General features: G+C 37.2%; 1 protein-coding gene across 1 annotated transcript in view; it reads left to right on the top strand.

Annotated features, from left to right (window-relative positions):
* LOC141432897 (phosphofurin acidic cluster sorting protein 1-like) overlaps window positions 1-12,023 on the top strand; it is a 161,655-nt gene that overhangs the window by 120,483 nt on the left and 29,149 nt on the right. The window contains exons 3-6 of the mRNA XM_074094722.1: window positions 3,861-3,954; window positions 5,937-6,096; window positions 6,436-6,575; window positions 9,474-9,617. Coding sequence (XP_073950823.1) covers window positions 3,861-3,954; window positions 5,937-6,096; window positions 6,436-6,575; window positions 9,474-9,617 — 538 coding nt within the window. The remainder of the gene's footprint in view (window positions 1-3,860; window positions 3,955-5,936; window positions 6,097-6,435; window positions 6,576-9,473; window positions 9,618-12,023) is intronic.

The raw sequence follows: 12,023 nt of genomic DNA, 5'->3' as shown, positions 1-12,023 counted from the left end.
TTATTCACATCTATTTAATTTCTTATCTCGCATATGCCCTTTTTAGACCCCGAGGATCCCAATAGTCGTAATATGAATATATTTCTTTTATTTTCTACGCAGATATTTCATGAAACGAAAAAAGGAACTTTACATCCCATTAAAATTAAAAACGTTCGCATATAAAGTTACAGGGTTGTTAAAAATGAAAGTGTTTTAAGAAATAAATCTTTTATGACACGAAATACACTTTAACAAAACCACCATAAATTAATGTACATCCTTGAGGCGTAAAATATTTTTCTGGAGCATTCTAAGAATGTTAAAAGCGCATAGAATGGGGAAACGTCGTAAAATCGAAAACATAAAAATTTAAAGCCACTAAAATGTTTTAAGACAGACCCAAAATAGAAAGTTCGGTCGTTCCTAACTGCTTACAAATACGTTAATGTTTTTCAACTATTTTTACTGTTTCTTGCGGAATCCGGAGATTTATCGATGATTTTTTTGTAATTAATCAACATGAATAGATGGGTGAATAATCTAAAAAGAGGTTTTACAAGATAAGATTTTCGAGATAATCTCACTGTAGTCCTTATTTTTGTAAATACCTAGCTACATTTATTAAAACATAACAACGTTGCTTTTGCGAAGTCAGCAAATAAACGAAGTAAGAATATCCTTTCTAGAAGGGATGCCTGTAAGAAGGAACGAGCTAATATTTTAAAAGACACGTCGGAGTGGACCGGTGGCCCTTGATACATTAATATTGCTAGACTCAGCACAAAGGGTATGTGATATTTCCACGGGTTATGTTGTGCAAATCGAATATGTTGAGTTAGTTGTAACACATGAGCGCTTATCGTGGGAGAACCGTTCCGACAGAGATATTTTGAATAAAGGTCTCGATTCTCTGGAGGTCTGTGCTCCTAAGTATTTTTAGAAAATGAAATGCCTGGCCTGTTCCACTTATTGTTGTTATTTAATTTCATGTTCTATTTATACTGGAGGTTTCGCTTCGATAGAATTCGTGAATCGTGAAGTTCGTTGAAGTAATTCGTGATGATTTGACTTATTTTCTACACACGAGTGAGTATACGATATATTATGTACCTACCTTCAATTCAGCGATAGCTTTGACACCCTTACAAAAGGAGCTTATCTTTATTGGAAAGTACAGGTAGAGAGTTGTGTTACATATTTATTAAATAGGTATGTGAATATTGTGAATATCTTGAACACTAATAACGTTTAGTAGTGGATGTCTTCCGTCAGATGATGATGTTAATATTATATCGTACCTAATCGCTTCCGTCCTTCAGCTACAGTTACCTACTACTATATCAAGCCATAAAAATTCACTCCTAATTTTATAATAGTACCCTTGTCTATGTTATTGCATTTAATATTTATTACATATAGTTTCGGAATATATACATATATAAAGCTACCCATAAACAAGGGTAATAAAATTAATTATAGGTACCGCTTTTATTATTTTGTGTCGCGTTGTCCAGTTTATTACATCGCAGTGCGGGATAGAGAGACAGTCGTCATATTGAGCGAGGATTAGAGATGCTGGCAATAAAAGTGATCGAGTTGATTTGGGAATGACGCAAATGATTTGTGGAGTATAGTTCATTCACTGCCTTAAGTATACGATTCTGCTACTTCTTCTGGATTAGCCTACTGTATGCCTGCTCTGCCCTAGGTACAGAAAAAATGGAGGAATTTAATATTTTTAAAAATTACACGTATACAATTACAAAATCTTAACTTATAAGGGCACGGGTGTTTTTTATACATCTTAAATGAAGGTCACGTTTTAATTTTTGGTAATTCTAATGGGAATTTTAGCAAAATTCTGTAATTACAAATAATTATGGTAAAATGAGGAAATGAAATTCTTAATAAATGTAACACCTATATAGACCCTCGTTGATGCAAATAAAAATATTGATTGATTGATTGATTGATAATGGTTACGTGAAGCCACGGGTAGAAGCAATTGATAAATACGGGGATGTTAGGCCTCAGCCTCACGCCCATCTCAATTCAAACCCATCGATGACCCGACTCGCGCACTATATCGTCACTACTTTGAAAAAATCTCGTATCTGAAATCAATATGTCAACAAAATTGAACCTTGACGTAATGTTCATAAAGTTCACTCAGAAAATTATTTATTTTCAGGTACGAGTTTTTTTAAAGTAGTGACGATATGTTAAGCTACGCACACGCCAACTAATGATACGTTCAAGAACCGGTCATAAATCACTAACGAGTATTTAATGACCGCACGGAAGCCGTTTCTATTCTCTAATTGTCCGCACGTATCAATAACTTATCTAAAGGTAACTATCTATCTTATACTCGTAGACTATCTTGAGTAACGGTTTGTGGAAGGAATTAATGCGATAGCGAAATGGTGTTCCGTGGTTATTTGCCGGCCACTAAGGTTCACAAAGTGCCACAAAAACTATCTGGATTATTTCATCCGAATGAAATTCAAAAGTTGCGTTTTTGTCGTTCGCAGTTGACGCTTTGCGCTTTGAAGATCGATCAAATGTAGTGAGACGTATGAGTACAGTCACCAGCATTATATCTGCCACAGCGAAGCGTGCAAAAATATCTGACACGTCCTACCGGCCCTAGAAATAGAGTCGTATCAGATATAATTTATGCACGCTTTGCTGTGTCAGATATTGGTGCTGGTGACTGTACATACCTAAATTTAACAAAATGAGAAACTTTTTTTGAGCTGTATTAGCCTATCCACTGGCTGATATATTCCGGACTACGCGACTTAATCTACGTGGAAATACCTAATGCCTGAACATTGTACTCGCATAGGACTGACGAGCTTTATAATGTTGTCAAATGTCATAACAAAATTGTGTTGAATAGTTTAAATTGGAAATACAAACTGAAATATAGATGCACAGAAAAACCAGAAAAATAAGACCAGCACTGGAAATCGAACCCAGGTCCTCGGCATTCCGTGCCGCGTGCTATACCGCTACACCACTGCTGGACAACGGTAATTTGAATAGCTTAGTTTTAACTGCCCTGTGATGCGCCTTGATCTGTTTACGATATTTTAAATGAACGGGCAAAGTTACGGTACAAACAAAAGGCTTCAAGCTCACTCGACGGCAAATTGGATTACGTCTTGCCTTAAAGCCTTATCACTTTGTCTAATTTTCTGAGATCTGAATCTGGTCTACATTCAAAAAGACAACGGTAGGATAATATTCTGAGGTTTATTGTTATACTTAAACCTTTGATAATGTCGATTGGCTACAACTACAAAATCGTTAACAAAGCCAACTGAAACTATAATTTCTTGCTAATTTTACCGTATGTGGCCACATAGAAAAATGTACTTGCTTTTAATTAATTGAAAAATGTCCTTTTAAAATAGAATACGACTTAAAACAATTCGCAACTGTAGCAATTGTCACATAAAAAATGCTAGAACATGGCAAAAAGGTCGTATGTAAAGTTTTCGTTTATTTTCTACTCTTTTATATCTTAGGTATAAGTAGATAATATAGATATGCTAAAACTGGATTCAATATAAAAGGCTATATAGCTAGTGCCCGCTTCTTTGTCTTCGAATAACTCATTTTACGTTATCCTTCGGGAACCATGCAATTTTCCATGATAATGACTATATCCTATGTCCAGTCAATGCAGGTGATGTCCTTTCCGGGATCTCAAACTATCTTCATACCAAATTTCATCCAAATCGATCCAGCGGTTTAACTGTGAATACGTAACATACAGTGCATTTGTAATATTAGTCAGAAAAGGATAAGAATTAAGAATATTATGACATACCCGTATGATTATGAAAGAATATCATCTTTCGTTACAGGTTGCAGATTATGCTGCAGAGGCGTAAGAAGTACAAGAACCGCACTATATTGGGCTACAAGACTCTTGCTGAGGGCGTCATCAGGATGGATCAGGTTTGTAAATTATATATCATATCATCATCATCAAACGTCCACAGCATAAGAAAGGCTTCCCCATAGAACAACGCCACAATGAACGGTAACTTGCCCCTTGCATTCACCGCTTACCGGCAAATCTCACGATGTCGTTAGCCCATCTAGTGGGAGGTCCGTCAACGTTTCGTTTTCCGGTTCGTGGTCGGCACTCGATGTAAATGGTATAGTTTTAATTAAATAATTCGCAATTAATGAATTACCTTACACATGTTTTTTGCGGGATATCGTCCGGAAAAATCTTTAATATATAATGGTCAGACTGCCCTCTGCATGTCTTAAACGTATCTAATATTCATTATTAGTTAGAATAATAAACCAACGATGTATATTAAATATTCCATTTGTTGCGTCTGGTTCGACTGTTAAATATTAAAACCATATGGTTCACGTCGTAACTGTTTTACGATTACGTAAAATATTTAAAGAAAATAGTTAATAATATACGAACTAAGCATATTTTGTATGTATAGGGATTCGAGTTTATGACAATTAATACGTGTCGTTTAAATATTTACTAACGAATTCATTACGATGTATAATTATAATTAACGTTCGTTAATTGCTTGTTGTACTACAATAAAACATGCGAGTAATTAGTTTTTCGGGCAATTTGCTTAAATTAAAAAACAATCATTCATACGTAAAAGTGTGCACTAATTATGCGGGCTATTAACTGGTGTAATGTGTGTTTCCTTTGTTAAATGCATTGCCAGGGACGGTTCACAGTGCTATATTTAAGTATTGACTCATACAGGGTACCTACATTTTAAGAACTACCAGTGTATTAAACACTGAGTATGATCATAATGATCAGATGCTCGGCTACTTGTAGCCGCTTCGAAGCTCGGCCACTAGCCTTACTATAATATTACAAATGCGGAAGTTTGTGTGCGTGCGCGCGCAGTGTTGTCACATACAATTTTGGCAAAACGGTAGAGCAGGATACAAAAATTAGTAGAAATTGGTAGAATTTGAAATGGAAAATAGGTAGATCTACCACTGAAGGTTAATACATTTTTAATGATTAAAAATGCGCATAAAATGTTTTAAATTATTTATTCGTGATGTTTAGTTTATTCTTATTAAATAATCTCAAATGTTCAGAGTTAGAATCTCCACTTCATCAACGCGTCCGTTTTAAGTACTGAAATTACAAGATAGACTAAATTCGATAGTAAGTACCTAAGTAACATTTTATTACACGTGTGGAGAATTGTTTTGAAAATTAGGTCGATTTGAGGCCATGGGTGGTAGATAGGTAGAACGGGGGCGAAATAGGTAGATCTACCAAAAAGTGAGTGAATGTGACAACACTGTGCGCGCGTATAGGTAGTGCCACGAGAGTTGAAGTGAATGGAGAGACACACACAGACACACAGCTACATGAAGAACTGATTGTATTTAAAAGGAGAATAAATTAAATGAAAGAGTAAATGTCAAAATCCCGCTGTCATTACATGACATGATTCTGTTTGCGTGACCTCAACTCTGGTGGCACTACCTATACGTGCATGTTACTTTTTCATGGTAAAACGACGAGACGAATCTAGAATGTGTTAAAAATGTATTTACTTAGCATGCTAGTAACGAACATGTGTAAGGCGGCCTGTAGATTTTTTTGGCATTTATAAGTGCCTTATAGCCTAAATGAAAAACATATATATTTTGATTTGACTTTGATTTGGACATGAGCTAGTTTTTACCTAATACCCTGTAAACCCTTTATTTTACAAAAAAAAAAAAAACAGAATTTACAGATGTTGAGATACTTACAAATATAAAGGCGAACACCCTTTAAGGACATAACTTTCTCAATGTCATTTTTTTCTCAATTATTTATTATATGATATTCAATAAAGAGTCATTGTATCGTATTATTATACATGTCACCCTGTATTTATAACTTTATATGTTTAATATGGTTGTTTTTTGTTACCCAGGTGCTCCAGCGTTCCATGGACATGGAACTAGAGTTGACCGGCGTGGGATGCAAGGGCGGCGCAGCGGCTGGCCAACCGGTCGCCAGGCTGTCCATCACTGGGCTAGCTTCCACTCCCGTCGACCACGACACGAAAAATAACAACACCCTGCTTATTACTGGTGAGTTGGATACGTTATAGGGCTGTGTGCCTCAAAAAGAATAAAAAGAAAACAGTACCATTTTATTTTATCGAGCGTCTGTCTATCAAGAAGTCACTACCTTTTATCTCAGAAACGCGTGGTGTGTAATCGGATTAATGTGTGTGAAGTGAATGGGTGAACACTCGGACCTGTCCGATCAAAAGAATCAAGATGCATGCACAAATTGTGTTTTTTCTTCTTTATTTATGTATTTATTTTCTTGTTGTCCAAAAGTTATTAAGTCTGTTTGGGATCATTTCGCGACATACGTGTTTTTTTTTGTGTATAAGTATTTTCACAACTGTGTCTTCGTTCCAGAACGAGGCTATTCTGACGAGGAGGAAGAAGGCGAGTTCAGTTCTGTGGAGGAGGCGGATGACATGACGTACGGTGCGCCCGCGCCGCGCCGGACTCACCGCCAGCTCACGTTCAATAAGGCTGACCTTTCTTACACTAAGGTACCCTAATACCCTTCTATAAGTACTTTGTGGAAAGAGCCCGAATAATTGGGTACCTACCTCAAGTTTTCTGGGATGGTCCATAATATATTTTCACGTTTCGTGAGATTACTAGGTTTTGTGCCTTAGTCTGATCGATTTAAAAAAAAGAAGTCATGTTGACAGCTGTCAGTTGTCAAATGTCGCCGCACAACGACACATCGTGCACACACGTACGCACGTACGGGGACATTTGACAACTGACAGCTGTCAAAACGATCTCTTTTTTTTAAATCAAACAGACCAAGGCATAAAACCTATTTTTAATCTCACGAAACGTGTGGTTTTCCGAAAAAAAGTTTCAATTTATTTTTGCAAAAAAAAACGGAAAGTGGAAAAAAACTATATACAGGAGTGAGCTACATTTAAATAAGTCTACTATCGCTAAAAAATATAATATGGACCATCCTAGAAAATTTAAGGTACCCAATAGGGTACTCTCTGGAAAGATCTCTTCTAAACAGGGGAAGCTACAATACAGAGTTCTTTTCCATGCTGAGGTTATTTATAGTTGAGGGCCCAAGTCCGAAAATGCGTATTGAAAGTTGTATAGTCGATCAAGTATGTGTTGTATCATTTTTTTTTCATGGTAACATTTTACATTGACTTGTAAATGAAAATAGTCTTTCATGTTTTAAGCCCAACTGTTGAATTTTAAAATGGTAAAGAAATTCCTTGGTCGATTATTTTTATGCATCCGATTTTAGAAAGTTCGATAGCGCGATGTAGATACATTGCAGCAGTTTATCCAGGACTACGTGAGGTTAGCTTAGGGAATCTGCAGTCTTATGACACCATTTCGAAATATATCTTGTTGTAGAGTACCAAAATTTTTAAAAATCGAGCTAAAAATGTAGATGATAATTCGTGTCATAGCGTAATGTAGCGACGCAGAGTGAAAAGAATTTGGGGTTGAGTTGTGTATCAAAAATAGGAGCCACTCAATTATAGCATTGAAGCTTGGGCTTATTTATTTATTTATTATCGTTCCAAGGTATAGAAAATTTGAAATTTAATCAGGGATAAATGTAATTATAGAAGCTATATCTTTACGTGTGTACGAGTAAATTTAATCTATACATACATTTTATTTTGCAATTAATAGTCCTAACACTATTCTAGTGATTTTTGTATTAAGTATTTGTAAAATGGCTGAAATGCATGATTATTGATAACTCAGGTAAGGGTTAATTAATGACCTATGTAATTCATAAAGTAACGCATGATTAAAGGCTGAAAATTAAACAAAATATTGATTTCGCTAATAGTTTTACGACATTGTAACAAAACGTGTCAAGAGTACCTAGGTTATCTTTTAAAAATCCTACTGCCTTATATGTTTAAAAGTAAAAAGCATCGTTTCTTAACCGGCGGTAGTTCTCAATAAAAAAATGGGAATTTTACAGGTGCTTTCTTCCCTTGACACACCTAAATGAGTTCCCTCTTAGCGAGACGCAGCATTTGGTCTACTAAGGGCCACTTGCACGTCCAGGGTTAAAAAAAAATAGATCTGGATTGGGGTTGATAGTTCCATACATTTTGAAACTTAACTCAGGATTGGCTGTTAACTTTGGGTTAAAAGTTAACACAGATCTATGCAAACCCGTCTAAGTTAAATAACTTAAACTGTGATTGTTTAGAAAAGATTTGAAAACTATTTATATATTCAACATTGACCCTGCAAGGGCACAGCAAACCAAAACAGAAGAATCTCGTACATGAGATAACTCCGGCCTTGTATACTAGGTTTAGATAGATATTTAACTAAATGTAAACAAACTTCAGCTGCCAGATTTGGTACATTCAAGGTTTTTATACATTTTACTTATCTATCATTGTAATACATACTAGACTAGTGTATTTCAATACAGAAATGTAAAATGTTTAGATAGTTTAATAGGGGGATTTCAATATTTAAGACACCAATTGACGTTTTTTTGTTTACATTTAGTTAAATACCTATCCAAATCAAGTATAGATCGCGGTAAAGTTCGTTTCTTTTTTTGCCCATAACCAGTTTTCCATTGTTATTTAGTTCATCATACTAAACATGAACAGAATATATTATTGTCTGTTTTTCAGAATAAGTTTTTGTTTTTATTCGACTGGATGGAAAACGAGCAAGTGGGTCTCCTGATGGTAAGAGATCACCACCGCCCATAGACACCTGCAACACCAGGGGTATTGCAGATGCGTTGTCAACCTAGAGGCCTAAGATGGGATACCTCAAGTGCCAGTAATTTCACCGGCTGTCTTACTCTCCACGCCGATATACAACAGTGCAAGCACTGCTGCTTCACGGCAGGATTAGCGAGCAAGATGGTGGTAGCAATCCGGGCGGACCTCGCACAAGGTCATACCACCTGCAAAAAATTTAGACCTATTCAAGCTCACAATGAATAGATTGTTAACAAACCAGTGAGCTTCGAAGCCGTGGTGGCCTAGTGGTTTGACCTATCGCCTCTCAAGCAGAGGGTCGTGGGTTCGAACCCCGGCTCGCACCTCTGAGTTTTTCGAAATTCATGTACGGAATTACATTTGAAATTTACCACGAGCTTTGCGGTGAAGGAAATCATCGTGAGGAAACCTGCATAAACCTGCGAAGCGAAGTTCCCAATCCGCACTGAGCCCGCGTGGGAACTATGGCCCAAGCCCTATTGTTCTGAGAGGAGGCCTGTGCCCAGCAGTGGGACGTATATAGGCTGGGATGATGAGCTTCATCTTCGACCTCATCTGTTACCATCAAGTGAGGTCGGTTGGTTTAAAAAAGGCTATGTTTTCTGTGAGTAGCGTCTTAGGTAGAGAAGCGATGCTTTAACCGCTTAGCTTAGCCGTAACATAGTCGTTGCTTGCACGCAGCTGTCGCGCTCACGAGACTTGAGCTTCATGGAGCGCGAGCGAGAGAGACAGAGCTATATGCGCTCCAAGGCGAACGACAGAGACAGCGACAGCGAGCTGGAAAACGCCGCCGCTAAACGCAAGGGCAGCCGCGGCAAGCTCGCGGTGAGCGCGGGATTGTGCCTTGCTGCTATTAGAATTGAGACGATTTTCAAATAACCAGTTTAACCTATTGAACGCCAAAACCAATATTGACGCGTCTCTGATACATCATTTATAAAATTTAACGAAAGCGACCTTTCTTGCCTTGTTTAGTCAACTACATAGAACTATATGGAAGGGATTAATAGGAAATAATCATGGTTACAAAAATATGTATACGCGACGTTATTGAAATAACAAAAAGTTCGTGTAATTGGCCCTATCGATTTCATTAACTGTACGTGCAAAATTTAAAACGAAGGACATTTCGAACACGCTACAACATGGGTGCCTTTAAAAAGCAAATGTACTGTTTCTTGTACATGAGAGCATCGGCAACGCGCCAGCAGTTCCATATGATGCTATAGCTAAAGAATTATCTCTATAATCAATTATTGTTTGGCGTTCAAAAGGCTACACTTGCATCTATTATTTTCGCTATTGCTTTTCTGCATGCGAGTAATTCCTTCGCAAATAAATAAAAATATCCAGTTGCATCGCATGTATTCTGTATTTAGTTTGTTCCGCTTCAATTATGGCCACCATTATAATTTTGTAAGTACTCGTAGATAGTTGCATTCATGAAGCTACTAGATTTTAGATCTTCTTAGTATTTTACATACTAGCTATAATATTAGTTTACCAAAGCTACGTGACACAAGAGAACGTTTACGGCACTAGTGCTACTGCCAGCGAGTAGCGAGAAGAGTGTTCTTTAGTAGACGAAAAATTTATCGCTTTCGTCCCCGAGCGTTCCGTTTGCATACTAATAAATAAGTTTATGTTAAAAATTGCATTTTTAATACCAGCTTTTTTGCTGACTGTACTTTTTGTTGACTGTGTTTGCATTGTCGTCTAAACCTCATTTGCGTACCGAATTTCAAGTTCCGTCCTGCGTAGACGATCCTGACCGGACCACCAGGATGTCACTACCAGATTATTGTATCGTCACCAGGTTTGCATAAGTTTGCAAAATTTCAAGTCAATCCGTCCACAGGAAGTGGGTCGAATTTAGCTTCCAAGATCTGACACAAACAAATAAATAATTAATTAAACTAGGCAAGCTAAATAAAAGCTTGTAAAGCCGGGTTTAGACTAGCAAGAAAAATCGTGCAAGTTGCAAATGTTGCAATACATTGTGAGGACGTAAAGCCAACGAGTTTGAAGTGGTCAATCGAGCGCCGCAATGAGGGCTATCGTTTTTTGTCTCACTAGATGGCGCACTGTTGCGTGAGGTTTTTAAGTATGGCTTTCAAAGTCTGTTATTACGGGCGTGATAACAAAGTTTAGATTAAAATCATATTTAATACACCTCAAAACCGTACCATAAAAATATCGAGCATGCCACAGTGTTGCATAGTCCCTTAGTCCCCGTTTTGTTTGGAAAAAGGGAGGACAAAGGTTTCCGAAAGACAAAACTGTCTCAAAACACAGATATTCATTGCCCCGTAACGCATATTTGCCATAATTAATTTCAGATATTGCAAAATATTCACAAAATTATTCTAATTATAAATAAACCCGCGTAGCTCACCCAAAAACTATGAGATTTGACATTACGGAGACCTCACGCTACACTAGCGCCTCTAGTGGCGAATTCAAACGCGATAGCCCTCATTTAATGTTACTTGCACGATTTTTCTTGCAGGTCTCAACTGGGCTTAAAACACTCTTCTCGCTACTTGCGGTGGGAGTAGTGCCCTATTCAATGTCTCACGTACCATTTTCGAAGCTGACTCATGACATTTATCACTATGAGGAAGATTCCCTTGCACATCCGTTATCTCGGATGTAAGTATCTTCTTTCTTATCATAATTTGAATGCCGAGGCATACATTGTGACGTCACGCGAGCAATGTTTTCGCTGTCAGTAGCTTATCGGCCAGATTAGATTACGGGCGCTGGTTAAAAATTGTTATTCGGTAGTTTCAAGCGCACTATGGAGGTAAACACAATTATTTTGTTTGTGGAAAAAATTATACTGGTGATTTTTAGCATAAAAACTGAATTATAAGTGAATTAAGTTGTGGGGTTTTAAGTGGTTTTTAGAAGCATGCAAACCCCGGACGTTTTTATTGTGTTTTTTTTTTGTGTAAAATCTCACACACAATTTTACCCTAATACATTTTAATAATTAGAGCTTTAGAAACGCTCCACTCAGCACTAAAAATCCTATGTAACAAGGCAAGGCGTTACAAACAACGTTCCTACGTTGCAGCATCGCAATGTGCAGCAAAATTTCGCAATACGCTCCATTGCACTCTGCACTAAAAGTACCATGTAACAAAACTCCCTTCGCGTTCGTGCAACGCGTTACAAGCGATCGTATGTTGCAACAACGCAATTTGAAGCAAAAGTTCGCGAAACGCT

This window comes from Choristoneura fumiferana, chromosome 11 (assembly GCF_025370935.1).
Source record: "Choristoneura fumiferana chromosome 11, NRCan_CFum_1, whole genome shotgun sequence".
Lineage (NCBI taxonomy): Eukaryota > Metazoa > Arthropoda > Insecta > Lepidoptera > Tortricidae > Choristoneura > Choristoneura fumiferana.
Note: the sequence above shows the minus strand (reverse complement) of the source record. Positions and strands in the feature narration are given on the sequence as shown.